Below are 25,674 nucleotides of genomic sequence, written 5' to 3'. Positions count from 1 at the left end.
TGTTTGGTATGCTCTTATAATTATAAACAGAAGCACTTGAACTTTTAAACAGGTTTATCAGTGGAGCCACCTGCTAGAATTTAACAGCCAAAGGGAGTAAGCAAGTGTTGGATATCCTAGGATATCCATCTGCTAGAAAAAAGAAAAGAAGAATGCTTCCTTTATGTTTTTAAAAAAAGGCGGGGGGCAAGGGGAAGTTGGCAAGTAGGCAGGGCAGTTCTTTGGCTTTATTTACTACATCCCAATCATACTATTTTTATCACAGAAAATAGTTTTATCTATTGCCTAGAAATTTAGCCCCTTTCAAACAGATGGATAGTTATGTGACTTATTGACTACTAAGAGGTATTTAAAATATAGACTATAAAGCAAGGCTTATTTTTAGTATTGATTTTGCCACTCAGTGTAATCAATATGTCCCCTTCTTCTCCCAAAATAAGTTATTCCTGAAATTTTAACTGTTGCTTCAAAATTAGATTTCTAATATAAATTATATCTTTAATACTTATTAAAAATTAGCCTTTTAACCTTAGACATAGCCTGTGAAATGTGTTGTTATCATGCCCAGGGAGGTATGTATTTTATTTTGATGACAAGCTATTATTATAGACTCAATGGAAGTCTCACGGAAGATTTGTTTTCTATTAACAGCATTATGTGAAAATGGGATACCATGGACATGGGTACGCCTCTTATCCTTAAGAGTGGTTCTGCTCAGTTTTTGAAAAATCTGATTTTAAGTAAAATTTGAGAATAATATACTTCGAGGGCCAGCTGTGTGCTGGGTACCCTTCAGCCTAAAGAAATAAGTTTAATTTGTCTAGTGCCAATCCAAATCAACTGAAAATAGATTTGATAGGGGCAAAAATAAGACAAATATGAAAGAGATAAAGTTGGGAAGGTGTACTGTACAATATGCCAGAGAGAAGGTAAATGTACTTATTATGTAAGAAAAATGTACACCTAAGTAATGCTAACTTAGCATAGAAAAATAGACAAAGGACATCAAGACAAGTCATAGGGATTCAAATGACCAATAAACATGTGAATGATAATGTTGTAGTATACCCGTATGACAGAGAGTTAAGTCACTAAAAGTGGGATATTTGTATAGTTCTTAATGACATGAGAAAATGCTCGCGCGGTAGAGGGGAAAAAACAGGATACAGAGTTTTACATATGTGGAAGATTAATTTTGTAAAAAAAAAACTATACAGGAAAAATTAGGGTAGTAAGTACAGTAATCAACGTAACTGTCTTCAGCTCTCTTAGAATTTAGCCATGTGTGGTTTGGGGATGGAGTCCCAAAAGATATCTGAGAGCAGTTTTCTATTCTCACACGTAGTCATTACCTATACCAAGAGAACACAAGTCTTTGTTTTAATAACAATTCTAGTCAAACAATTTATGGTTTGGGGTTGGGAAGAGCAACAAGGAATAGTGCTTTAGTTGTCACTGCAGTATACCATTCATCAGGGTCTGTCTTTTCTAATTAGTAGAGGGAAAGAGACTGCTATTCTAACACTGCTCAGAAAATGTTCTTACGCATTAACCTTCCAAGTTTAGATGGTAGATCAGAAATGGAAAGCTGGCTTTATTCATTTTATATCTCAGGGCTGGATTCTTCTAGGCATTTTTAAAAGTGGCTGAATTCTAACCTGTTCCTTTCCTGTTGCTTTAGTCTCCCCCATGTATACAAATTATTAGTATACAAATTATTATTTGTGTACTGGGTTTTAATCTCTCCTAGATCCCCATCTGGGAATGACTGGTGTCATTGGGAAGTGAATTAAAAGAAATCAGGTGGCTTCTTATGAGATTGCTGTACTGTTCAAGAGTATAAGAAGAAAGTGGTTGTGCAGGAAGGTGGTTGGCAGTGTTTGAGACAAGGGAAATGCTCGTTTTGTTTTTATCCTGTTATTTGTCTTCTGTCTCTGTGCAGTGGTTTTTTTGTTCCGTTTTTTAAGATTGTGGAAGCAGCAGGAGGACAGGACCACTGTCTCTAACAGAATTGGTATAGCATATACAACTAAGTGCTTTTTAAACTTTATTAGCTTAGAAAAGTTCCAGTAGAAGCATTGTTTGCTAATATAAATCTATTCTTTTCTAGAGGGTGGCCCCAATATTGGGATGAAGGTGTTTGCATGGCAAATTCAGAATACCCAAATAGATCTGTCATTTCACTTTGTTTAGCTGGATCAGAAAAGGTCTGTCTCCAAGGAACAGACTCCCTCAGATTTGTTAAGGAAATGTTTCATAAAAGGTTCCTTAAGTCAAGTCTTTTAACTGATTTGGCCTTAGGGTCTGACTTCAAAACCCTGCAATACCGCACCATGGCTTTTGTAGCCAGATTCCCAGCTTTCTGTTCATGTTCTGCACAATCTGGCTTTGTTCACTCTGGTACCGGTCTGGGGACCCACCCCACCCTTGTTTGCAACTGATCACTGAGCTTTTAATAAAGGCCATGGACTGACTGTATTTTCACCATGTGCCCACTAGGCTAAGCATGACTGGTTTTTATTCTCCTAGCCTGACAGGGGGTACAGTTGAAAGTTGTGTCTGCGTGAATTAAAGATGAAAAGATAAGTTATATTTACAAAGTTTAGATGTAAAGTGTTATACTTTCCTTTGCCTGTCTAGTGGGTCAGAAATATCCATAAAACTGGGCTCCAGTTAACGGTTTAGCCAAGGCCTCAAAGCAAGCCAGGGTTAGAGCTTGAATTCTGGACTCCAGTATGGTGTCCTAGTCACTAAAATGTGCCCCATCAGCATTTGAAAGAATAAAGGTCATCAGCTGAAAAAGACAAATGTATATGGACAGGTTCTTTTGAAAATTATCTGTCTGTACACATACCCATGTTAGTATCATGTGCTTTGGGGTAGGGCATTTCAGCAAAGTTATGGTGTTAGAAATTAACCCTAAAATGTGTGAACTTGTTTTAGCTCTTGATCACTTGGGCAGCACTTACATTACTAATAATGGTTTGCTGCTTATTAAACTGGCTAGCTATTGATTCTGTCTTTCTATAAACACCTTTGGGAGCAACTAAAGGATGCATTAAAAGTCACTTTCTAGGCAAGTTGCATTTGTTTTGTGTGTGTGCACATGTGTGTGTTTTAATGGAACTGTTTTATTCAGACTGTCTTTGTTTTCAGAGTAAGCCCCAGTCTCCAAAGAGAGCTACACCCCTTCTTGCCATCAACAATGGCTCCAAAGAAAATGGGATCCATGAGGAACAAGATCAAGAGCCACAGGATCTCTTTGCAGGCAAGTATGGACTCAAAACTTACTCTAGGAACCTTCTAAATGGTTTTGTTATGTTACTGAGTTAAAGTCAAAACTAAAAAAAAAAAAAGAAGTATTGGAAACATAACTTTACTTAAGATACTATTGTGGAGGATTCTAAAGCATGTAAAACACAGGCCCTGCCATCAAGATTTTATAGGTTTAGGGAGAAAGACATAAGCATACAGTTACTTAAGAACATGAGTTAAACAAACAATAATAGAAATGTAGCCAGAGGAATGATAGAAATACTAAGTCATGGGAGTTCATGTAGTATGAGATCTCTGACTACAGTGGCTAATGACAGTGGCATTAGACTTTTATGACCAAGACTGATAGTAAGAGAGGCTGGGCGGTTAGCCAGTTGGTTAGAGTTTGGTGTTGTAACACCAAAGTCCAGGGTTCAGATCTCTGTACTGGCTAGCCAGTAAAAAAAATTAAAAAAAAAAAAAAAAAGACTAATAGTAAGAAATACATTTTGTGTCATAGTCCAAAATATGTGTGTACTTGTAGAAAACTGAAACAAAAGTTTTATTAAGTGACTTGCCCTTAAAATGGTGTAATACAATCTGAAATTTTCTATTGTTTCTCTTTTTTTAATGCTCTTTGCAGTCCACTGAATTGATTTCACAATCCACCAACAAGCCACAACCTGCAGTTTGAAAAACATTAGCATAGAGCAGGGCTTCTCAACCCTGGCATTATTAACATTTTGAGCTGGATAATTCTTTGCCAAGGGAGACTTCCCTGTTCTCAACAGGTGGTCATTTTGCCCCCAGAAGACATTTGGTGATGGTTGGAGACATTTTTGTTTGTCACGACTGGGACTACTACTGTTATCTATTGGACAGAAGCCCTGCATGCTCCTAAACACCCTACAATACACAGGATAGCCCGTTATAACAAAGAATTATTCAGCCCAAGATGTCAATAGGGCCAACATTGAAAAAGGCTGGTCTAGAGTGATCTTGGAAGACTTCCTGGAAGAAACAGGATTTATGTAGAAGAAAATGAAAAAGGGTCCAAGTGGTTGGGCAGGAAGTATCATGTGGGGTTGAAGGATAGTCAATAAACTTGGTGGTCCAAAGCAGAGGGTTCTTAGAGAAGCCATGGAATATACAGCTGGAAATAGGGTGGGAACAGTTTTGGGGGGACTTTAGACATTAGTAATTAGAGTTTCCATTTTTATCCTAATGCCAATTAAGAGCCATTGGCAAATTTGCATAGGGAATGTGGTATGGGCAAAGTAATGTTTTAGGAAGACTGATCTAGTGGACTATAAAACGAGCTGCAGTAGGCACAGACTGGAGACTTTTTAGAAAGCAATCACAAATTAGTTTTAGAATGAAATGGTAAAGACCAAACATAAGGTGAAAGAAGTAGGAAAGGAAAGGTGAAAACTTTTCAAAAGAGAAATCAGCAAAATCTGGTGTTAGTGATTGGATATAATGGGTATCAAAAAAAGAGCAAGTCAAAGTTTCAAGTCCAAGGGTTGAGAAGAGAATGGTACCCTTTTTAGAACCACATTGTGAAGAAGAAACTGGCTTTGGGGGAAAGTTACTTTAGATTTTAGATATTTTAAATTTGAAATGCGAAGGGAGATTCCCAGGATGTGATTTGAACTGTGGTACTCTACCAGGGGAAAGATAAAAGAACAGGAGACATGGTAATCAGCTTCCTAGAGGTGGTAGTTGAAGCTGCCAGGTGAATGAGATCCTCAAAGGAGAGAATGGTGAGGAAGGGCAGAGCCAAGAGGGTGGAAGGTAAGATCTTGGGAGGATTCTCACGTTAGAACTCTGGTGGGAAATTTTAAAAACATGAAAGGAAAGAAGAGGTTAGAAGAAGGAATATAAAGATTTAGGAGACTTCCCACTAAGATCCTCAAAGGAGAGAATGGTGAGGAAGGATAGAGCCAAGAGGGTGGAAGGTAAGATCTTGGGAGGATTCTCACGTTAGAACTCTGGTGGGAAATTTTTAAAACATGAAAGGAAAGAAGAGGTTAGAAGAAGGAATATAAAGATTTAGGAGACTTCCCACTTCCTTTCATCCCTGAAACTGAAAGTACACACTATTCATTCTGGTAGTGAATATTTTTTGGATAAAATTTTTGGGGAAGAAATGATATGAAAACAAATAGTGAATTCTCTTTAGTTTTAAAAAAGGTAAATTTTCTGTCTTTGGGACTTTAACATTTGTATGATCTTTCTTCATAAGACCTGAAATCTTAGTGTGACAGAGTTAACCCCATGACTGGGTTTTATGTACAAGACCATGTAGAAAATCTTTATTAGGGACATATTTATTAGTAATGAGGATTCTGATTTACTTCATTCTCCTACCAGTTTCGTAAACAGCCAATACCTGCCTCACTACTAAGAAAGAAATGTCTACAGTGAGATGTTTATGACTTGAGTAGCTTCTCGGATGTTTTACATATTGACTGAAAATATAAATGCTCTGATTATATTTCTACCTGGTTGGTTTAGTGATGATCAGAGTCTCTCTGATGGAGCCCAAAGGCTTTTCCATTGCTCGTATCAGGAGTCCAAAAAAAAAAGCGTGTTTTAATTGTAAGTTTTGCCATCTTTGTCACATGAATTTCAATAGAAAATGCACAGCTCTTTAAAAGGCTTTTAGTAACACTCTATTAAGCCAAAGGTTTTAAATGAGTAGTACCTCTTGTTTCATTTCCAAACACATTTATTAACTTAATTATTTATGTGGGACCTGCATGATGTGAATATCATACCCATACTTCGGCTGATTGCTTGTTAGACTCCTAACAACCTAACATGATAATTATGTATACTTTTTTTGTTTTATACTCCCAAACCAGGATCAGATTATATTACCTCTCTCTTTGCTGAAAGGGATCAGACTCCATTTCTAATGGTGTGGCAACTTTGTTTGCAGACATGATTCACATTTAATGATTAGAGCACTGATCTAGGACTTGATTATTCCTTATGGGTCCCCATCTCTGGTTTCATTTTAGCTCCAAATGACAATCTGGAAAAGAAGAAGAAAAAGCTTTCTTTGAGTTTCCTAAGATTAAAATTGAATACCTACTGATCAGGCCAAACCCAATGGATATTTATATTTTTCTCTACTGAAAAGAAAAAATTTGAACCGTTTGGATTTAGAACTTCTAGCCCTATTGCTCCAAGTTGAAAAATGTATTCTTTTTACTTACATAAAAAATTTTCGTGCCTAAAAATGATGCGTAATACTATTTTTAAAGTCCCCTTTCTGGAACACTTAGGGAATGAGTTGTTCTTTTCAGATGAGTTTCCCCAGATAGACAAAGGCAGCTCTTAAGCACTATTTGTTTTTTTAACTATTGATTANCATGAGTTAAACAAACAATAATAGAAATGTAGCCAGAGGAATGATAGAAATACTAAGTCATGGGAGTTCATGTAGTATGAGATCTCTGACTACAGTGGCTAATGACAGTGGCATTAGACTTTTATGACCAAGACTGATAGTAAGAGAGGCTGGGCGGTTAGCCAGTTGGTTAGAGTTTGGTGTTGTAACACCAAAGTCCAGGGTTCAGATCTCTGTACTGGCTAGCCAGTAAAAAAAATTAAAAAAAAAAAAAAAAAAGACTAATAGTAAGAAATACATTTTGTGTCATAGTCCAAAATATGTGTGTACTTGTAGAAAACTGAAACAAAAGTTTTATTAAGTGACTTGCCCTTAAAATGGTGTAATACAATCTGAAATTTTCTATTGTTTCTCTTTTTTTAATGCTCTTTGCAGTCCACTGAATTGATTTCACAATCCACCAACAAGCCACAACCTGCAGTTTGAAAAACATTAGCATAGAGCAGGGCTTCTCAACCCTGGCATTATTAACATTTTGAGCTGGATAATTCTTTGCCAAGGGAGACTTCCCTGTTCTCAACAGGTGGTCATTTTGCCCCCAGAAGACATTTGGTGATGGTTGGAGACATTTTTGTTTGTCACAACTGGGACTACTACTGTTATCTATTGGACAGAAGCCCTGCATGCTCCTAAACACCCTACAATACACAGGATAGCCCGTTATAACAAAGAATTATTCAGCCCAAGATGTCAATAGGGCCAACATTGAAAAAGGCTGGTCTAGAGTGATCTTGGAAGACTTCCTGGAAGAAACAGGATTTATGTAGAAGAAAATGAAAAAGGGTCCAAGTGGTTGGGCAGGAAGTATCATGTGGGGTTGAAGGATAGTCAATAAACTTGGTGGTCCAAAGCAGAGGGTTCTTAGAGAAGCCATGGAATATACAGCTGGAAATAGGGTGGGAACAGTTTTGGGGGGACTTTAGACATTAGTAATTAGAGTTTCCATTTTTATCCTAATGCCAATTAAGAGCCATTGGCAAATTTGCATAGGGAATGTGGTATGGGCAAAGTAATGTTTTAGGAAGACTGATCTAGTGGACTATAAAACGAGCTGCAGTAGGCACAGACTGGAGACTTTTTAGAAAGCAATCACAAATTAGTTTTAGAATGAAATGGTAAAGACCAAACATAAGGTGAAAGAAGTAGGAAAGGAAAGGTGAAAACTTTTCAAAAGAGAAATCAGCAAAATCTGGTGTTAGTGATTGGATATAATGGGTATCAAAAAAAGAGCAAGTCAAAGTTTCAAGTCCAAGGGTTGAGAAGAGAATGGTACCCTTTTTAGAACCACATTGTGAAGAAGAAACTGGCTTTGGGGGAAAGTTACTTTAGATTTTAGATATTTTAAATTTGAAATGCGAAGGGAGATTCCCAGGATGTGATTTGAACTGTGGTACTCTACCAGGGGAAAGATAAAAGAACAGGAGACATGGTAATCAGCTTCCTAGAGGTGGTAGTTGAAGCTGCCAGGTGAATGAGATCCTCAAAGGAGAGAATGGTGAGGAAGGGCAGAGCCAAGAGGGTGGAAGGTAAGATCTTGGGAGGATTCTCACGTTAGAACTCTGGTGGGAAATTTTAAAAACATGAAAGGAAAGAAGAGGTTAGAAGAAGGAATATAAAGATTTAGGAGACTTCCCACTTCCTTTCATCCCTGAAACTGAAAGTACACACTATTCATTCTGGTAGTGAATATTTTTTGGATAAAATTTTTGGGGAAGAAATGATATGAAAACAAATAGTGAATTCTCTTTAGTTTTAAAAAAGGTAAATTTTCTGTCTTTGGGACTTTAACATTTGTATGATCTTTCTTCATAAGACCTGAAATCTTAGTGTGACAGAGTTAACCCCATGACTGGGTTTTATGTACAAGACCATGTAGAAAATCTTTATTAGGGACATATTTATTAGTAATGAGGATTCTGATTTACTTCATTCTCCTACCAGTTTCGTAAACAGCCAATACCTGCCTCACTACTAAGAAAGAAATGTCTACAGTGAGATGTTTATGACTTGAGTAGCTTCTCGGATGTTTTACATATTGACTGAAAATATAAATGCTCTGATTATATTTCTACCTGGTTGGTTTAGTGATGATCAGAGTCTCTCTGATGGAGCCCAAAGGCTTTTCCATTGCTCGTATCAGGAGTCCAAAAAAAAAAGCGTGTTTTAATTGTAAGTTTTGCCATCTTTGTCACATGAATTTCAATAGAAAATGCACAGCTCTTTAAAAGGCTTTTAGTAACACTCTATTAAGCCAAAGGTTTTAAATGAGTAGTACCTCTTGTTTCATTTCCAAACACATTTATTAACTTAATTATTTATGTGGGACCTGCATGATGTGAATATCATACCCATACTTCGGCTGATTGCTTGTTAGACTCCTAACAACCTAACATGATAATTATGTATACTTTTTTTGTTTTATACTCCCAAACCAGGATCAGATTATATTACCTCTCTCTTTGCTGAAAGGGATCAGACTCCATTTCTAATGGTGTGGCAACTTTGTTTGCAGACATGATTCACATTTAATGATTAGAGCACTGATCTAGGACTTGATTATTCCTTATGGGTCCCCATCTCTGGTTTCATTTTAGCTCCAAATGACAATCTGGAAAAGAAGAAGAAAAAGCTTTCTTTGAGTTTCCTAAGATTAAAATTGAATACCTACTGATCAGGCCAAACCCAATGGATATTTATATTTTTCTCTACTGAAAAGAAAAAATTTGAACCGTTTGGATTTAGAACTTCTAGCCCTATTGCTCCAAGTTGAAAAATGTATTCTTTTTACTTACATAAAAAATTTTCGTGCCTAAAAATGATGCGTAATACTATTTTTAAAGTCCCCTTTCTGGAACACTTAGGGAATGAGTTGTTCTTTTCAGATAAGTTTCCCCAGATAGACAAAGGCAGCTCTTAAGCACTATTTGTTTTTTTAACTATTGATTAGAAAGATTTTCAGATATTATATGTCTTTTTTTCTCATTTGGATAACATATTAAATATGATTTAATCTTTGCAAGATCTAAACTGTAATTGTGAAAAATTCTTAAACTGTGCTAAAATAACAGTGCTATCCTCAGGTATAGCAGACTCCTTTTCCCAAGTGTTGCTGTGTTTGTATCTTGGGTCCATTTTCTCTAGCTTATAGTTTTCCTGACTCTTCCCTTGATGTCATTTTTTGCTGTTAGTATGCCTGTCTCTTCTATCATGTTGGTTGGTAAAGCAGATAACCAAACTTATTCTTCTTTCACAAACAATTATAAAAAGAACAGTGTTCATATAAGGTTTAAAGAAATACTTCTAAGAGTAAAATTAATGGACACACTTATTTTGGCTGTGTAGTCTTTTTGCTTGATCCCTGGTTGTTGCCTAAATTCTAGGTAGAAGAGAGTAGTTAAGTAATTGTATTTGGAAAGGAGAGGGAGAGGTTGTTCTACTAAGTTTGTGCTAGAACATTACTTCCCTTACCATCCTCCCCTTTTATGCATGTAAAAATGTCATGACTCTTGTTCTCTTAGTCTGAAAGTCTCCAAGTATTGAGAGTGCTTGTTATTGTTCTGTTAAGTCTCATAGCCTATAGAAGTTCAGCCTTCAAAGACCCATTATTGACCTTTATTTAAAAATATTAACTGTTTTTAGATGCTACAGTGGAGCTATCCCTGGACAGCACACAAAATAATCAGAAGAAGGTGCCAGCCAAAGCACTCATTTCTCTTCCTCCACAAGAAGCCCCAAATTCTTCTAAGTCCCAGCCAAGATATGAGGAGGTGAGAATCTGTGCTATTGGTCTTGATGCTTTTGGATTTTTAGGACTCTGTGCTGCCAGTCTAAAGTTCAGTTGAGAGGGGCCAGCCCGTGGCTCACTCGGGAGAGTGTGGTGCTGATAACACCAAGGCCAAGCGTTTGGATCCCTATATAGGGATGGCCGGTTAGCTCACTTGGGAGAGCGTGGTGCTGACAACACCAAGTCAAGGGTTGAGATCCCCTTACCAGTCATCTTTTAGAAAAAAAAAAATAATAATAAAGTTCAGTTGAGTATGAACCTTGAGAAAATATTTATGACTCTGACTCTTGTAGGAGACCTTTATGGTTAATGGACAGCCAGAATCCAATAAAGAACTCTTTCTTAGGCAGAATATCTAGTGGCCAGAGGATAGCACAAAGGCTTTCAATAGTCACTAATGATATTTAATGTCCGAAGTTCCCATATTCAGGAGTATAGTCTCTCCTCACTCCTACCTTAGCCTGACAGAGGCAGGTTGTTCAAAATCTAGTAGTTATTTATTGTCATCAAAATAAGCTTTTAAATGATAGATGTAACAAAGACCTGTGAGCTGGCATCCAACTTAAAATTCTGGGAGTTGGTTCATGGAGATTGTTGGAAATGAACAGAGCTGAACACTGATACATAGAAGGATACATCTTGATTTTATTATATTGATATAAGGTTAATTCAGGGTAAAATTAAAAGCCTTTTTCATATCAACTCTCATGATTTGTCTTTTCTTTAAAAAGCTAGAGGAAGAAGAACAGGAGGACCAATTTGATTTGACAGTCGGTATAACTGATCCTGAAAAGATAGGTGAGTCTTCTTGGGACTCTTTGTGATGGGTGGATGTAGCTGTGGAAAGTGTTAGGCAGCTAATATCAGAAAGACTACCTCCTGAGCTGAACCAGCCAGTATGAAGTACTTCATCAGTATCTTTTCTGTTAAAATATACCCTTTGCTGTGCTTCTAAGGCCAGAGACAGCAATTACCTGGTAATTTATTTAGGCTTTTGTTGACTTTAAGAAGAAAAATCAGAAACCTCAAATACTATTAGAATCCCTTTTTAAAAACAAAAACATTGGCTGGCCAGTTAGCTCATTTGGTTAGAGCATGGTGTTGATTACCCTGAGCTCCAGGTTTTGATACCTGTTACTGGCCAGCTGCAAAAAAAAAAAAAAGAAACCCAAACATTGCCTTTACCTTCAAAGTTGACAGAACATTTTACTCTGTTTTGAGATTATAAATTCCATTTAACCACTTTAAAAATACATGTTCGGAAATTTTGGGATACTGAACGTATTTTTCCCTCAAGAAGTCTGAAACTCTTGTTACATATCACTTATCATGTACTCTTGATCTCCTAATGAGGTGAGGAAGTCTGCATCTCTTTTTTGAAGATGAAACACACTAAAGGACCCAGGTTAAATGTGGTCAAATTGAAGTTAGATTTTCAAAAAGCATTATACTTAACTTTGGCCAGACTTGGATTTTTAGGATAGCCTTCTTCTGTCCTAAGCTCGTAAGAGTTGTTCATGAGTGGAGAACAGGCTTTGATTTTCCTTCTAGGTATAGTCCCTTACAAAAGAAGCTGTACAGAGCCTTGTAACTCCAAGCAGGATCAGTGTTTATATGGGTAAGAGGACAAATGGTGAAGCGGAAAAATGTAATTCACAGTCCTTTGTCTATTCAGAACTCGGAACAGGAATTTGTAAAGTCTAGTTAGATTTTATACCAAAATAGTTGTCATTAAACTGTTGATTTTTACTTTTCCTGGACTGTTGCCCTGATAGGATGTTTATGAGCATCTTATACAATTTCCTTATCTAACAGTAGTGGAAACTGAAAATCAAAAAGGAAGTAGCTTTTCTGTTAGGGCACAATGTGGCCCATGGCAGAGCCTGGACCAGAATTTGGGGTAACTGTCTAGGATTCCATCTTTCCTCTCTATTATTTATGCATATTCTATAAGCACATTAATTTTAAGCCAGTTATTAGCTGTTTTAAATCCTTGGTGGAATAAGACAAATTTTGAGTGGTACTATTATTTTAATATTTAAAACGTCATGATGTTTGAACCAAGAGAGAAAGATATTCGTTTCCTAGGGCTGCTGTAGCAAAATACCACAAACTGGGTAGCTTAAAACAACAGAAACATGTTCTCTCCCAGTCTAGAGGCCAGAAGTCTGAAACTTTGGCATCAGCTGGGCCATGCATCCTCTGAAGGCTCTAGGGAAGAACTGTTCCATGCCTCTCTCCTAGTTTCTGGTAGCCTCAGGCATTCCTTGTCATATAGATGCATCACTCCAATCTCTGCCTTCGTCTTCATGTGACATTCTTCCTAAGTATATCCATAGAGTCTTCCTTCTATGCATGTCTATGTTCCAAATGTTCCTTTCAAGGACACCAGTAATATTGGAGTAGGGCCCACCCTAATGTCCTCATTTTAACTTGATTACATCTGTAAAGACCCTTTTTCCAAATAAGGTCACATTCTAAGGTACTGGGAGTTAGGACTTTGAACATATATATTTTGGAAGGGACATAATTCACCCCATAAACAGAAAGTAATTTAAACATCCCATGAATCAGATTTATTTAAACATTAATCACTTTTGGGCCCGCCTGTGGCTCACTTGGGAAAGCGTGGTGCTGACAACACCAAGTCAAGGGTTAAGATCCCCTTACCGGTCATCTTTAAAAAAAAAACAAAAAAAACATTAATCACTTTTGGTGATAAGCTTTTATCCCCTGACACTGTAGTCTAGATTCTTAGCTGTGTTGATGCCAAGAAACCAGCTAATTAAAACATTTTCATATTCAAGGCCTGATCTTTACAACAACATGTTCTGTTTGTGGGGGTTCTTTATTCAACATGTCCTTCTCGTTCCCACACACATCTAAATAAATTAGAATCTAAGGCACAGAAAGATAAATACCGCATGATCTCTCTCATATGTAGAATCTTTAAAAAAAAAACAAGTGGTTCTCATAGAAGTAGAGAGTGGAATAATGGTTACCAGACGCCGGGAGGGGAGGGAGGGTGAGGGAAAGAGATGTGGTAGACTACTGGATACAAAACTATGCTGTCTACCCTAAATGACTCATTGTGCAGTATATGCACGTATTGAAACAACACACTGTACCCCACAAACAAATTAGAATCTAACTTCTACTAGGATATTCTTTTTAGAGCCTTCAACTCTCTGAAATTATTTAGGAAATTTAAATAAATTTTAAACCTATTGTAATACTAGCCCATTTCTTATGTGCTCTGTACTTACATGGAGTATGTTTCTTTTCACATACATTGCCTTAATAAAAGCAGCTGACATGCAGGCAAAGTGTCTGAAAATCCTAATTTGCTACTATGTTTTATGTATGTTTGCACTTTGACTTTCCTCAATTATAAGCATTGAATTATGAGATAGACCTTTTGGATGTTTGGCCATGACTATTCTATTGTGAATGAAATTTTGAATACTACTTCTATAAAGTGAACTCAGATTTTTTTTTTTTTTTAATCAGTGGTAAAAGTCCTGAGTAGTATTAGGCAGTGTAGTGTGATTTAGAAGAGCTAAAGGTGGTAATCAGTATCATATAATTTCTAAGGCTTAGCTTATGATTTCTGTTTTATACACACCCTTTTGGTAGGGGTTGGGGAGGTAGAGCAGGTAAGCTCTCTGTTACTGTATAAACTCTAGCTTCTCTGTGTACTTTATAAAAGCAGGCATTTCCAGCCATCTCATTGAAACCAAGTTGCAATATGTGACCCTGCTGATCCAGTACTGCCCCTTTTCCCCCAACCCCTCACCCAGAACCAGTTCAGGAGCTTAAGCAGCTGGTATTTGTTGGCCTAGGTTTTCCTGTTTGATGTGGAGAGGAATCAGAGGTGGGAGAGGAAGGAAACAAAACCAACCCCAAACACCGTAGTGCAGCACTGGAGCTGTGTCTGTCTGGGTTCCAATGTACGTCTTTTTAATGTTTAGGGAGTCAGTGTGGCTTTATCTCTCTCAGTGGTCTAGATCAGGACACTATCACAGAGAAAAACAGTTGCTTGAACCCCAAATTATTTAATAGCCAAAGGCTTTTTCATAAAAATAATTCCTCTAGCAAAGGGAGATTTGTGTGACATCAGGCAGCCAAAGTGCCTTCCTGCCAGGCCCTTTGCTCTGGGTAAACCTGCCAGATCAGAGAAGTTAATGTTCCCCAGCACCAATGGAGGGGGCCATGACGCTATTTCTGAAAGAGCAAACTGAGCCCAGAGCTAGCCTAGGGTAGAACTACTTGTTTCCTTTTACATCAGTTGCTTCCTTCTCCTTCTTTATACAGCAAGAGAATTGTTTGGTTTCAGACAGATGTGTGTAACCAGCCCAAATATTGGCATGGTAACAACTGATGAATTGTCAGTATCCAGTGCTGCTTTGTGGAGGGTATAAATGGAGCCTGGCTTTGGAACAGGGAGCTGACTCTCTTGTTTAACTCAAATTGGGGTCCAGCCAGCATCCGTGGGGGCATGATATGTGCCACAGAGGCCCTGAAGCAAAGAAGGAACTGGATTCTAGGATCAGTTGAAAAGCTTGGAGATGAAACCACATAGACCCTCTGATAACAGGGCTCCTGTTGCTTATGATTCCTGGTAAATGTTAACTGGATTAGCACTGCTTTGGTTTACAGGATAATCCTCTCCTGCTTTCTTGTTCTCCCACAGGGGATGGTATGAATGCATATGTAGCCTACAAAGTTACAACACAGGTGAGTCCAAGTGACCCTGCTGATGATCACTTTAAAGGACTTGGGTGCTCATACCAGGAGGGTCATTATTGAGATTATTTCTGGGTGTCTTATTAGTTTATTTGCCAACATCTTCCTTTGTGTTTGCTCAGGATGGAACAAGTCTACATCCCCTTGGTAATCTCATTTGGGTACTCCAGAGTAAGCCTTTCCAATATTCTTCCTGAGAGCTAACACTTCAGTGTAAAACTTTATAAGTTTTATTAAGACATGCGGTGTATCTTATACAGCCCTTTCTCTCTTGGCAAATGTGTGGTTTGGAGATAGTTTGGCAAATTGCCCCAAACTAAGAGTACAATTGTTCCTCAGGATCTGTAGGGGATTGGTTCCAGGACCTCCCATGGGTACCAAAATCTGCAGATTCTCAAGTCCCTGATATAAGATGGCATAGTATTTGCATATAACCTATGCACATCCTTCCTTATACTTATCTTCAGATTACTTATAATATCTAATACAATGCCTACACATCACTTGATTTGCATGAATTCAAAGTAGTATCTGGCACATGGCAAATTCAAGTTTTGTTTTTGGGGACTTTGTGGAATTTTTTTTCCTGGATATTTTCAATCCACAGTTGATTAAATCCATGGACGCAGAACTCATGGATACGGAGGGCTGACTGTAATTACCTGTTTAAAAGTCCTCAGTTCTTCTGAGGTTTCATATATTGAGCTTCTTCTAATACTTCCCTTACCCTTTTGCCCCTTGGGTCTGGCCATCCTTTTATATAATATTAATGCATACAAAATTTATACAATGTTGTGTGCAAGTTATGAAACACAATAAAATGAAGCCCTGAACCTACCACCAGTCTTAAGATGAGTACCGTTGAATCCACTGGCATGTTTTTTCCTATCATATCCCCTGCCTCATACCTTAGAGGCAACCACTCTCCTGAGTTCTCTCTGACTTCCCTTATAAAAAGTCTTTAAAGGGCTGGCCGATTAGTTGAGTTGATTAGAGGGCGGTGTTGTTACACCGAGGTAAAAGGTTCAGATCTCCTTTACCATGCACACGTGTACTCCTTCCATGTGTGCATGTCTCCAGTGCACACATGGAAGAGTATCTCTAGGGTATATAACCAGGAGTAGTTCTCCTAGGTCATAGGTAATACAAATATCAAACACAAGGAATGCAAACTCTTTATTAAAGTCTTGTACCAAGTTTCCATTTGTACAAATTCCCATCGATTCACTTCCTTGCCAGCCATAAATTTTGCCTATCTGGGGAGTATAAAGTGATCTCTCATTATGAGGTAGGCCTAGCCTTTTTTTTTTTTTTTTTTTAACTAAAAGTCTCCTTTGTATTATCTTTCTAATACTTGTTGGCTTGCCTCCTACAAGCTGTAGATCCTGTGACATTTTAGAGGTTAAAATGTCTTTAGTTTGGCTGCCTTAATTCTAGCAGCTAATACTCTTTAATAAGTCAGTGCAGGATAAATGGCTTATAGGTGACCATAGAATTCTAGCTTTGAACTAGAATTCAACCTTCGTTTCTTTAGAGCAAGGGTTGTTAACCTAGGAATGAAACTACATTTGAAATTAATTTGTTGCCTCTGTAATCCTATGTATTTTATCTTATGCATTTAAAATCATTATTCTGAGAAGGGCTCCTTAGGCTCTCAGACTGCCAGAGTGGACTGTAGCTCAAAAAAGCTTAAGAATCTCTGCCTTGGAGAAAATTATTTGCCAGGTGGCTAAAGGGCAAGGATCCGGGAAATAGTTTCCTTTGATGTCAGCTGGATGGATTTCAAGATATTTGTTCATTCCCTATTTGGAATGAAATCACCTTTTGTTTTTTCTGTCCCCAAGACGAGCTTACCAATGTTCAGAAGTAAACAGTTTGCAGTCAAAAGAAGATTTAGTGACTTTCTGGGTCTTTATGAGAAGCTTTCAGAGAAGCACTCTCAGAATGGCTTCATTGTTCCTCCTCCACCAGAGAAGAGCCTAATAGGTAAGCCCAAGGTCTTTAATTCCAGTAGGATTTTTTTCCTTTGCATTCTTTTGGTAATGTACTTACTGCTTAGTATATGAGAATACTTCTATTAACAGTGTAGACTCTTGTGGTTAGAAATGAGACATTTCCAGCGTTTTCCTACACGTGAGGTCTAAAGAAATAGCATATTTTGACATGTTCTCTTTCCTTGGCTATAGTAGGTGGCTCTGGTTTTAGCCTCCAGAGTTTTGTTTTCATTTTAGTAGTAGAATCCAGGAATCTTTTTTTTTTTTTCCTTTTTGTCTTTTTCTGTGTCCGGCAACGGATCGCAACCCTCAGTGTCGCCCCCGTACCGGACCGGGACCAGCAACGGGATCGCAACCCTCGGTGTCGCTCCCGCGCCTCGCTCAGCCAGTGAGCGGGAACCAGTCTGTATGTGGGATCCGAACCCTCGGCGGGAGCGCCGCCGTGCTTCCCAAGCGGCGCACTACAGCAGTGCGCCACCGGGCCGGCCCAGAATCCAGGAATCTTAAATGTTTGCTATTGCCTCCTGATTGAACTGTACTAAATTGGATTGGGGACTGGCAGAGGAGCCTTCCCATTATCACCAATTTATGTTTGTTAATCTATGCTTAGAGTCCCACGGCTCCCCTTTTTTTATAGAAAATGTACACCCTGCAAGTCCCAGAGTTTATAACCTTCAGCACTTAGAGACTCCTGTAGTTAAAAGAATGATTTTTATGTAAAGAATCTTTTGTTCATGCCTGCTCATGACACAGAAATGGCCATAGGTTGTACTTTGTAGTGCTATCCTTGTTATCTTTCCTCCTGTCAGCTTTTTTACAGATTTATCCTTTTCATGATGATTTATGGTCATTTTGCTTTTTTTTAAATTTCATTCTAGGAATGACAAAAGTGAAAGTTGGGAAGGAAGATTCTTCTTCTGCAGAATTTCTTGAAAAACGAAGGGCTGCTCTAGAAAGGTAAGTGCCATACAACCATTTTCCTGAATAACATGAGAACAAGTGAGAAACTGAAACTGATACTTAATTATGAGACATTAGCTTAAGTTAGTCGAGATGAAGCTTGAGTGAAGTAAAGATTCATACTTCCATATTATCTCTGAACTTAAGTCTCTTCCCACCTTAGGAATAGACCATCTTTTCTTTCCCCATCCTTAGTGAGCAGACAGTCATATTCTTCTTGGACAATCAGATATGAATTAGTTTTTAGGCCTTTCTTTCTTTTTTTTTTTTTTTAAAGATGTCGTAAGGGGATCTGAACCCTTGACTTGGTGCTGTCAGCCCCACGCTCAGCCAGTGAGCAAACCGGCCATCCCTATATGGGATCTGAACCCGTGGCCTAGGTGTTATCAGCACCACACTCTCCCGAGTGAGCCACGGGCCAGCCCTCTTAGGCCTTTCTGACTAGTTATTTTTCTGTCCCTTTTTGGAAATGTGAAGAATGTGAACTTGAATGTGCTTGCAAGCAGAGTCCTATGTAAAAAGCCTTATCTGAGGACATTTTTTTTTTTTGGCTGTGAATATTCATGAGATGCAAAGCTGATTGTCACCCCTCGTGCCCATGATGTGAGGGCCAGATTCATACTGGCAGCATACCCATCACTACAAATTGTATTTGTATCCCGTGTCCCCCACCCAATTATCTCCAACCTCCCTCTCTCTCCCCATTCCCCCCCACTCCACTTTGTAGCCCAAAGAATGTTCTCTCCCTCTACAAGTCCAATGCACTACTGTGGTCTTTCTTTCCTTCCTTCTTTCTCTCTTAGCTCCCACATATGTGTGAGTACATGCAGTATTTATCCTTCTGTGCTTTGCTTATTTCATTCAACATAAGTTTCTCCAGGCTCGTCTATGTTGTCGCAAATGGGAGTATTTCATTCTTTTTTATGGCAGAGTAATATTCCATGGTGTATATATACTGCAGTTTCCTTATCCAGTCATCCATCAATGGACATTTAGGTTGGTTCCATGTCTTGGCTATTGTAAACAGAGCTGCAGTGAACATGGGAGTGCAGGTATCCCTTCAACATGATGATTTCCATTCCTCTGGGTATACCCAGAAGTGGAATTGCTGGATCGTATGGAAGATCTATCTGTAGTTGTTTGAGAAACCTCCATACTGTTTTCTATAGTGGTTGTACTAACTTACAGTCCCACCAAAAGTGTAGGAGTGTTCCCTTCTCTCCACACCCTCGCCAGCATTTGTTATTCCCCGTCTTTTTGATTATAGCCAGTCTAACTGGGCTGAGGTGGTATCTCAGTGTAGTTTTAATTTGCATTTCCCTGATGACTAGTGATGTTGAGCATTTTTTCATGTACCTGTTGGCCATTTGTATGTCCTCCTTTGGAAAATGTCTATTCAGCTCCTTGCTCATTTTTTAATTGGGTTATTTGTTTTTTTTACTGTATAATTGCTTGAGTCCATTGTATATTATGGATATTAATCCCTTGTCGGATGCATAGTTAGCAAAAATTTTCTCCCAATCTGTAGGTTGTCGTTTCACCTATTGATTGTTTCCTTTGCTGTGCAGAAGCTTTTTAGTTTGATATAGTCCCATTCATTTATTTTTTCTTTCACTGCTTGTGCTTTCAGGCTCATAAAGTCTGTGCCCTATCTGAGGACATTTTAAATAATGAAAGACATGGTACCTCTGCCAGCACTATATGACACCCAAAACCTTGTGAGGCCAGATTGAATAACCATATGATAACTGCTTACCTTTTAGGTACCTTCAGAGAATTGTGAATCATCCTACCATGTTACAGGACCCTGATGTCAGAGAATTCTTGGAAAAAGAAGAGGTTAGTATCGTACAAACTGAGTTTCACAATTCATATCTGCCCCTAGTGAAATGAAATTTGTTCATTCAACAAATATTTGAGCACTTAACATGCCTAGTACCAAAGTATATCCTGGTTTTGTTTGAGTCTCAAAGAGTGACTAGTATTTTTCAGCCTTAGAAATAAAAGAGGGTTCTCCTGTAGTCAGAAGAAATGGTTGTAGAGGTCAAACTGTAACCTAGTTTTGTCTTACTGGGTCTACACAATGATCTATTTGGTAAGTCCTTGGCATGGCTTTCATAGGTTACTTACTTGGCTCAAATTGAATGCATATTTTGTGCCAGGAGCTGAGGGGCATTGGTTAAAAACCAATTACCACAGACCACAGAACTGCCATGCAGCAAAAGTGTTGATTCAAGTGGACAGTCTCTTTTACAAGCTCTGCGTAGGCTATTCACAATTGTGAAAAATTGGAGATGGCCCAATTGCTAACAATTGAAGAATTAACTAAAGTATATCAATACAACAAATACTTTATTCTCATCATAAACAGAAAGTATACAGAAATGTTTGTATGTTGAAGTATATATTAAAAGAATTATAAAAAGTGAAACATGAAACAGCATCAATATAGCATAGAAACATATGTCATTAAGGATCAAAAGAAACACTGGAATAAAAGAAAACTAGGAAGTGAGTGACAGAGTAGGACTATCATTTTGTTTTTATTTTAAATTTTTCTTTAATTTGCATATGTTATCTATTACTGTAAAGAAGAAAATGGTGGGAAGTACATGGGTTTTGTTTTGTTTTTTTTTTTCAAAAGGAAATTTTTTTTTTTTTCCTTTTTGTCTTTTTTTTCGTGTCCGGCAACGGATCGCAACCCTCAGTGTCGCACCCGTACCGGACTGGGACCAGCAATGGGATCGCAACCCTCGGTGCTATGCCCGCACCTCGCTCAGCCAGTGAGTGGGAACCGGTCTGTATGTGGGATCCGAACCCTCGACGGGAGCGCCACCACGCTCCGAAGCGGCACACTGTAGCAGTGCGCCACCGGGCCGGCCCCAAAAGGAAATTTTTAAATTAAAAATTCTGTCAAATGTCTTAAATCTTTTAATTCCTCCTCTGGGTATTTCTAAATGCATTCTTCCTTTTCACTCAATTCATATCCCTACAGCAGGGTTTGTGTATAGCAGCACTGTGGACACTTTGGGCTTGATAAGTCTTTGTTGTGAGGGCTGTCCTGGGCATTGTAGCATGTTGGAGCAGCATCGCTGGCCTCTACCTACTAGATGCCAGTAGCACCCTCTCCATTGTTGTAACAACCAAAATCTCCAGGCATTGCCAAATGTCCCCTAGAGGGCAAAATGGCCCCAAGTTCAGAACTACTGCCCTAGAGTCCTGAATACTAAAATCTACTTTTTCAGCAAAGTGTACTATATGCTGTAGGTTCTTCAGCATCTCTTCCATGCTTTAGGAGAGCAGTGGTAAGACTGAGCCAATCAAATTATTTCTAAACATTTGGCATGCTTGACTTAATTAGGTCATCCCTAATAGTAGCCTCAATCTCAATGATAACGTTCTTGTCCTTGGACATTTGTTCACTGAGGGAAATCTGAGTGGAATCAGAGCACAAGTTCAAAGTCTCTCAAGACCTTAAATCCAGTGTGCAGAGTATGCTAATCCAAAGGAACTTTTGACTTTTAAGAAAAGTATGCTTAGTATTTAAGTAGTTCATGCCTGGGTGGGCAGACAACCTCAGTGTGAGGTCACCTGGCCACGTAACACTCACAGTCTCCTTTCTGTCTGTGCACAATATCAAAAGCTGCAAATTTTGCTGATTCTTTGTAACATGGTTCTTATATTTTTCTCTCTGCACATGTTGTGGATTCATCTAACTGCCTTTGAAAACAACAATATACAGTTCAAATAATTTGTTTGGCAAGTTTTGGGCATGCTGTCTGATGGATATTAATTCTTCTGAATCTAAAATAGGGGCAGCAGATAACTTGCCTTCCCTGCCTTCTTGGTCTTGTAGCTGCCACGAGCCGTGGGTACCCAGACGTTGAGTGGTGCTGGTCTCCTCAAGATGTTCAACAAAGCCACAGATGCAGTCAGCAAAATGACCATCAAGATGAATGAATCAGACATTGTGAGTAGCCCTGTGCCTCTCAGCTCTCCTTATCCCTTCAGGCTTATGGGTAAGAATCCCTGAGGAGTCCTGACATTTGTGAGATTGGAGACTTTTTTTTTTTTTAAAGATAATTCAATCCCTTTAAAAAAAAAAAAAACTAAGGAAAGACTGCATTCTGCACCTATACAAGTAACCTCCATTAAAGCTCTGGGCTTATGTGTTTCAGTGGTTTGAGGAGAAGCTCCAGGAGGTAGAGTGTGAGGAGCAGCGCTTACGAAAACTGCATGCTGTTGTAGAAACTCTAGTCAACCATAGGAAAGGTAACAACCTCTGAAATACACTTGGAACTGGGGGAGATTGATGTCTCCAGTGAGCTGGAGATGGGAGGGCATGCTGTTCCCAAGCCTCTCAGCCATCCAAATTGAAATTCTTAGCCCACCTGGTCCTCAGTGTTCTGATCAAAAAGATATGCCCTGCGTCTCGTGGCAGGTAACATGACTCAGCCACTGTGGGCATTGTACTTTCTACCTGGGAGGGGTTCAGGAAAGCCATCCCAGCTACAGTTTGACCTGGAATGTGGGCTTCTGTTGATGTGATTTGAGTTGGTGGCTTTCATCCAAAATGATATTACACATTCCTTAGCTACATAGTCAAACCAGCAATGTGTAAATGCAAGGAAACCATATATATCTCCAAACCCTTCTTCACCTTTCTTTGGTGAGATTTGCTTAAGGTCTAGTGAAATTTTTCAAGTTTGAATGCTTCCCTTCTCTGCCTTAAACATGCTGAAAATTATACATCTAAACAGTCAAAAGACCAGTAGCATGAGGCTAATATAAGGGTTGGTAAACTATGACATGGCCCATGGGGCCTATTGTCATGAGCTAAGAAAGGGATGAGTGGGGGGGGGCAAAAAATATGCAGAGGCCATGTGTGGCCTGCAAACCCTAAAATATTTACTATCTGGCCCTTTTACAGAAAGTTTAACCTCCTATGGAATATACAAGACTGTACAGTGTACACATATATTTACTCTCATGCAGACAGGCATGGCAGTTCATGAGCTTTAATATAAAAACAAGAATCATTTCTTTGGCCTATTTGTGTTAACTGGCCCTTGGTTCTTCAGGAATGTTGGAGCTGCTTCCTCCAGGTAGGCCTAACCTAGTGGAATTTGGAACAGCAGGTGCCTTTCTCTCCTGCTACTGTGACTGGGCTGCATTCCCTTCACTTTCTGAATACAGTTGATGGTAGTGTAGGTGACTGGGTTACAGAGCCCTCAGTTGTCAGATACACAGGGCAGCATTGCTATAACATGCCATGCAATGCCAGCTGACCTCTCCCTTTCCTTGTGAGATCAGAGGGGCCTCTGCTGTCTTTTCCTCCTTCCAGAGCTAGCGCTGAACACAGCCCAGTTTGCAAAGAGTCTAGCCATGCTCGGGAGCTCCGAGGACAACACAGCATTGTCACGAGCACTCTCCCAGCTGGCTGAGGTGGAAGAAAAAATTGAGCAGCTCCATCAGGAACAGGCCAACAATGACTTCTTCCTCCTTGCTGAGCTCCTGAGTGACTACATTCGCCTCCTGGCCATAGTCCGTGTAAGCTTCTATTTCCTTTCTACCTTCCACCCTTGATTTAATTTGTCTTTCCTTTGCTGTCCTCCTTCCCAAGAAAGTTTCATTCCATTATAGCTTGTAAATAGGTGTAACTTTTTCTACTCTTGAGAGAGAAGGTGTCCTATAAACCAAACAATCCCCTTAACTGTTAGCTGGTTATCAGAGTCATTTTGAGGCCCATAGCCAGTTTTCTATATGCATTTGGAGAAAAGATCACTCAAATTTCCAAGTAGGCTCCCCCTTATTGTTGAAGCTAGACAATGTCCTCTGTGCTCCCTTCTTCAAGCAGTGTGGGACTGTAAATTAGTACAGCCATTATGGAAAACAGTATGGAGGTTTCTCAAACAACTACAGATAGAACTACCATGAGATTCAGCAGTCCCACTTCTGAGTATAAACCCAAAGGAATGGAAATCATCATATTGAAGAACTGGTGTCTAAGCCCCCTGGAGCAGTGACTTCCTCAGTCCTCTGGTCTTTGCCTCCTTAATAGTAAGTGACAGCTTTGTCCCAGTAAGAGCTCTTGCTGGCTTGCACTTGTCCCTTCAGTGTGGGCAGTTAGGTAACTACACTGAACCGGCTTGGCATTGCATGGAGGAGTGTGGCGAGGGGGCTGAGAGAGCTTGTCACCAGAGCCCTTGCTGTGCTGTGCTGACCACACTGGTAACAGCACTGCAGCCTGCCCCTCAGCTCAAGCACCTCACTTTTTCTCCTGATGACCAGGGCAGTCTCGTTTTTCATGAGCTCTCAGAGCAGTTAAGGAAGCTTGACTGGGTAGTGGTATTAGCTCTCATATGGCCTCCCTGAGACACAGGAAAGAACCAAGAGGGAGCCTGGCACCTACCCGATAAGGGCCTGAGAGTCTGCCCCAATTCATCTTGGGATCAGGATGTAGGAGCCTCTGAGTTGGAACAGTGCCAGCTCCTACTCCCCATCCCCAACATATCTCCCACCAGGAAGCTTCTGTGTTGTGTCGAGAGCTGAGCTGCTCCCAGGGCCCTCACTTCCTCATGGTAGAGTTGTTTAATGTAGCCCGTGAGATTGCTCATTGTCCTCTCCCTTTGCTATTTGGTTTGCTGCTAACTCCAGAGTGATAAGAGGCGTGAAAAATAACCTGCTGTGGAACTCTTACGCATGCACATGCTCGTTCCTTAGGCACAGTGCCTATGGAACACTTGTTACTGGACCAGAGCACTTGTTTTTTTGTTTTTTGTTTTTCCTTTTTATCTTTTTTCGTGACCAGCAACGGATCGCAACCCTCAGTGTCGTGCCCGTACCGGACCGGGACCGGCAACGGGATCGCAACCCTCGGTGTTGCTCCCGCACCTCGCTCAGCCAGTGAGCGGCCGGTCTGTATGTGGGATCCGAACCCTCGGCGGGAGCGCCGCCACGCTCCCAAGCGGCGCACTGTAGCAGTGCACCACCAGGCCGGCCCCTGGACCAGAGCACTTGTACAGAAGCAAAGCTTGCAGCTGCCATATACCCTCTGGGCCCCTATCCTTCCCCCCGTCCCAAGAAAAGCCTTGCAAGGCCTTGGAAAATGCTATTTGGTTGGAAATGGTAGTTATTCCAACTGCTGGCTCTACTTTCTGAGGCTTTGTCAGAAATGTTTGGCTTTCGTCAGTAATAACCACCACCATCCCATCAAAAGGGGAAGGGGCAACTATCTGGATGGTCAGTGTAGAATCCTGTCTCCTATAGAAAGAGAAATCCAAGGACTTCAAAAACCATGTGATCAAGTACCTTGAGACACTCCTGTATTCACAGCAGCAGGTATGTAAGCTATGCATGACCTTCATTCTCTACTGTCTGCTCCAAAGGCCAGCTGCCTACTTGAGGCTTTGGTGACAAGATGGGCAAGCCCTGCTTCTGAGGGGTTGGGCCCTGCTATAGCTGATAATTAAAAATGGCTCCAACAGGGTCTTTTTCTTTTTTCTTTTTTTTTTTTT

General features: G+C 39.6%; 1 protein-coding gene across 1 annotated transcript in view; it reads left to right on the top strand.

Annotated features, from left to right (window-relative positions):
- Window positions 1-2,333: 2,333 nt before the first annotated feature.
- LOC103595493 (sorting nexin-1) overlaps window positions 2,334-25,674 on the top strand; it is a 26,263-nt gene continuing 2,922 nt past the window's right edge. The window contains exons 1-12 of the mRNA XM_008578911.1: window positions 2,334-2,342; window positions 3,157-3,268; window positions 10,313-10,440; window positions 11,189-11,255; window positions 15,151-15,194; window positions 17,048-17,189; window positions 18,076-18,154; window positions 19,921-19,996; window positions 22,014-22,127; window positions 22,336-22,429; window positions 23,502-23,740; window positions 25,427-25,498. Coding sequence (XP_008577133.1) covers window positions 2,334-2,342; window positions 3,157-3,268; window positions 10,313-10,440; window positions 11,189-11,255; window positions 15,151-15,194; window positions 17,048-17,189; window positions 18,076-18,154; window positions 19,921-19,996; window positions 22,014-22,127; window positions 22,336-22,429; window positions 23,502-23,740; window positions 25,427-25,498 — 1,176 coding nt within the window. The remainder of the gene's footprint in view (window positions 2,343-3,156; window positions 3,269-10,312; window positions 10,441-11,188; window positions 11,256-15,150; window positions 15,195-17,047; window positions 17,190-18,075; window positions 18,155-19,920; window positions 19,997-22,013; window positions 22,128-22,335; window positions 22,430-23,501; window positions 23,741-25,426; window positions 25,499-25,674) is intronic.

Source organism: Galeopterus variegatus, unplaced genomic scaffold (genome assembly GCF_000696425.1).
Source record: "Galeopterus variegatus unplaced genomic scaffold, G_variegatus-3.0.2 Scaffold1780, whole genome shotgun sequence".
Classification (NCBI taxonomy): Eukaryota; Metazoa; Chordata; class Mammalia; order Dermoptera; family Cynocephalidae; genus Galeopterus; species Galeopterus variegatus.
This window is presented reverse-complemented; position numbering and strand designations above follow the sequence as displayed.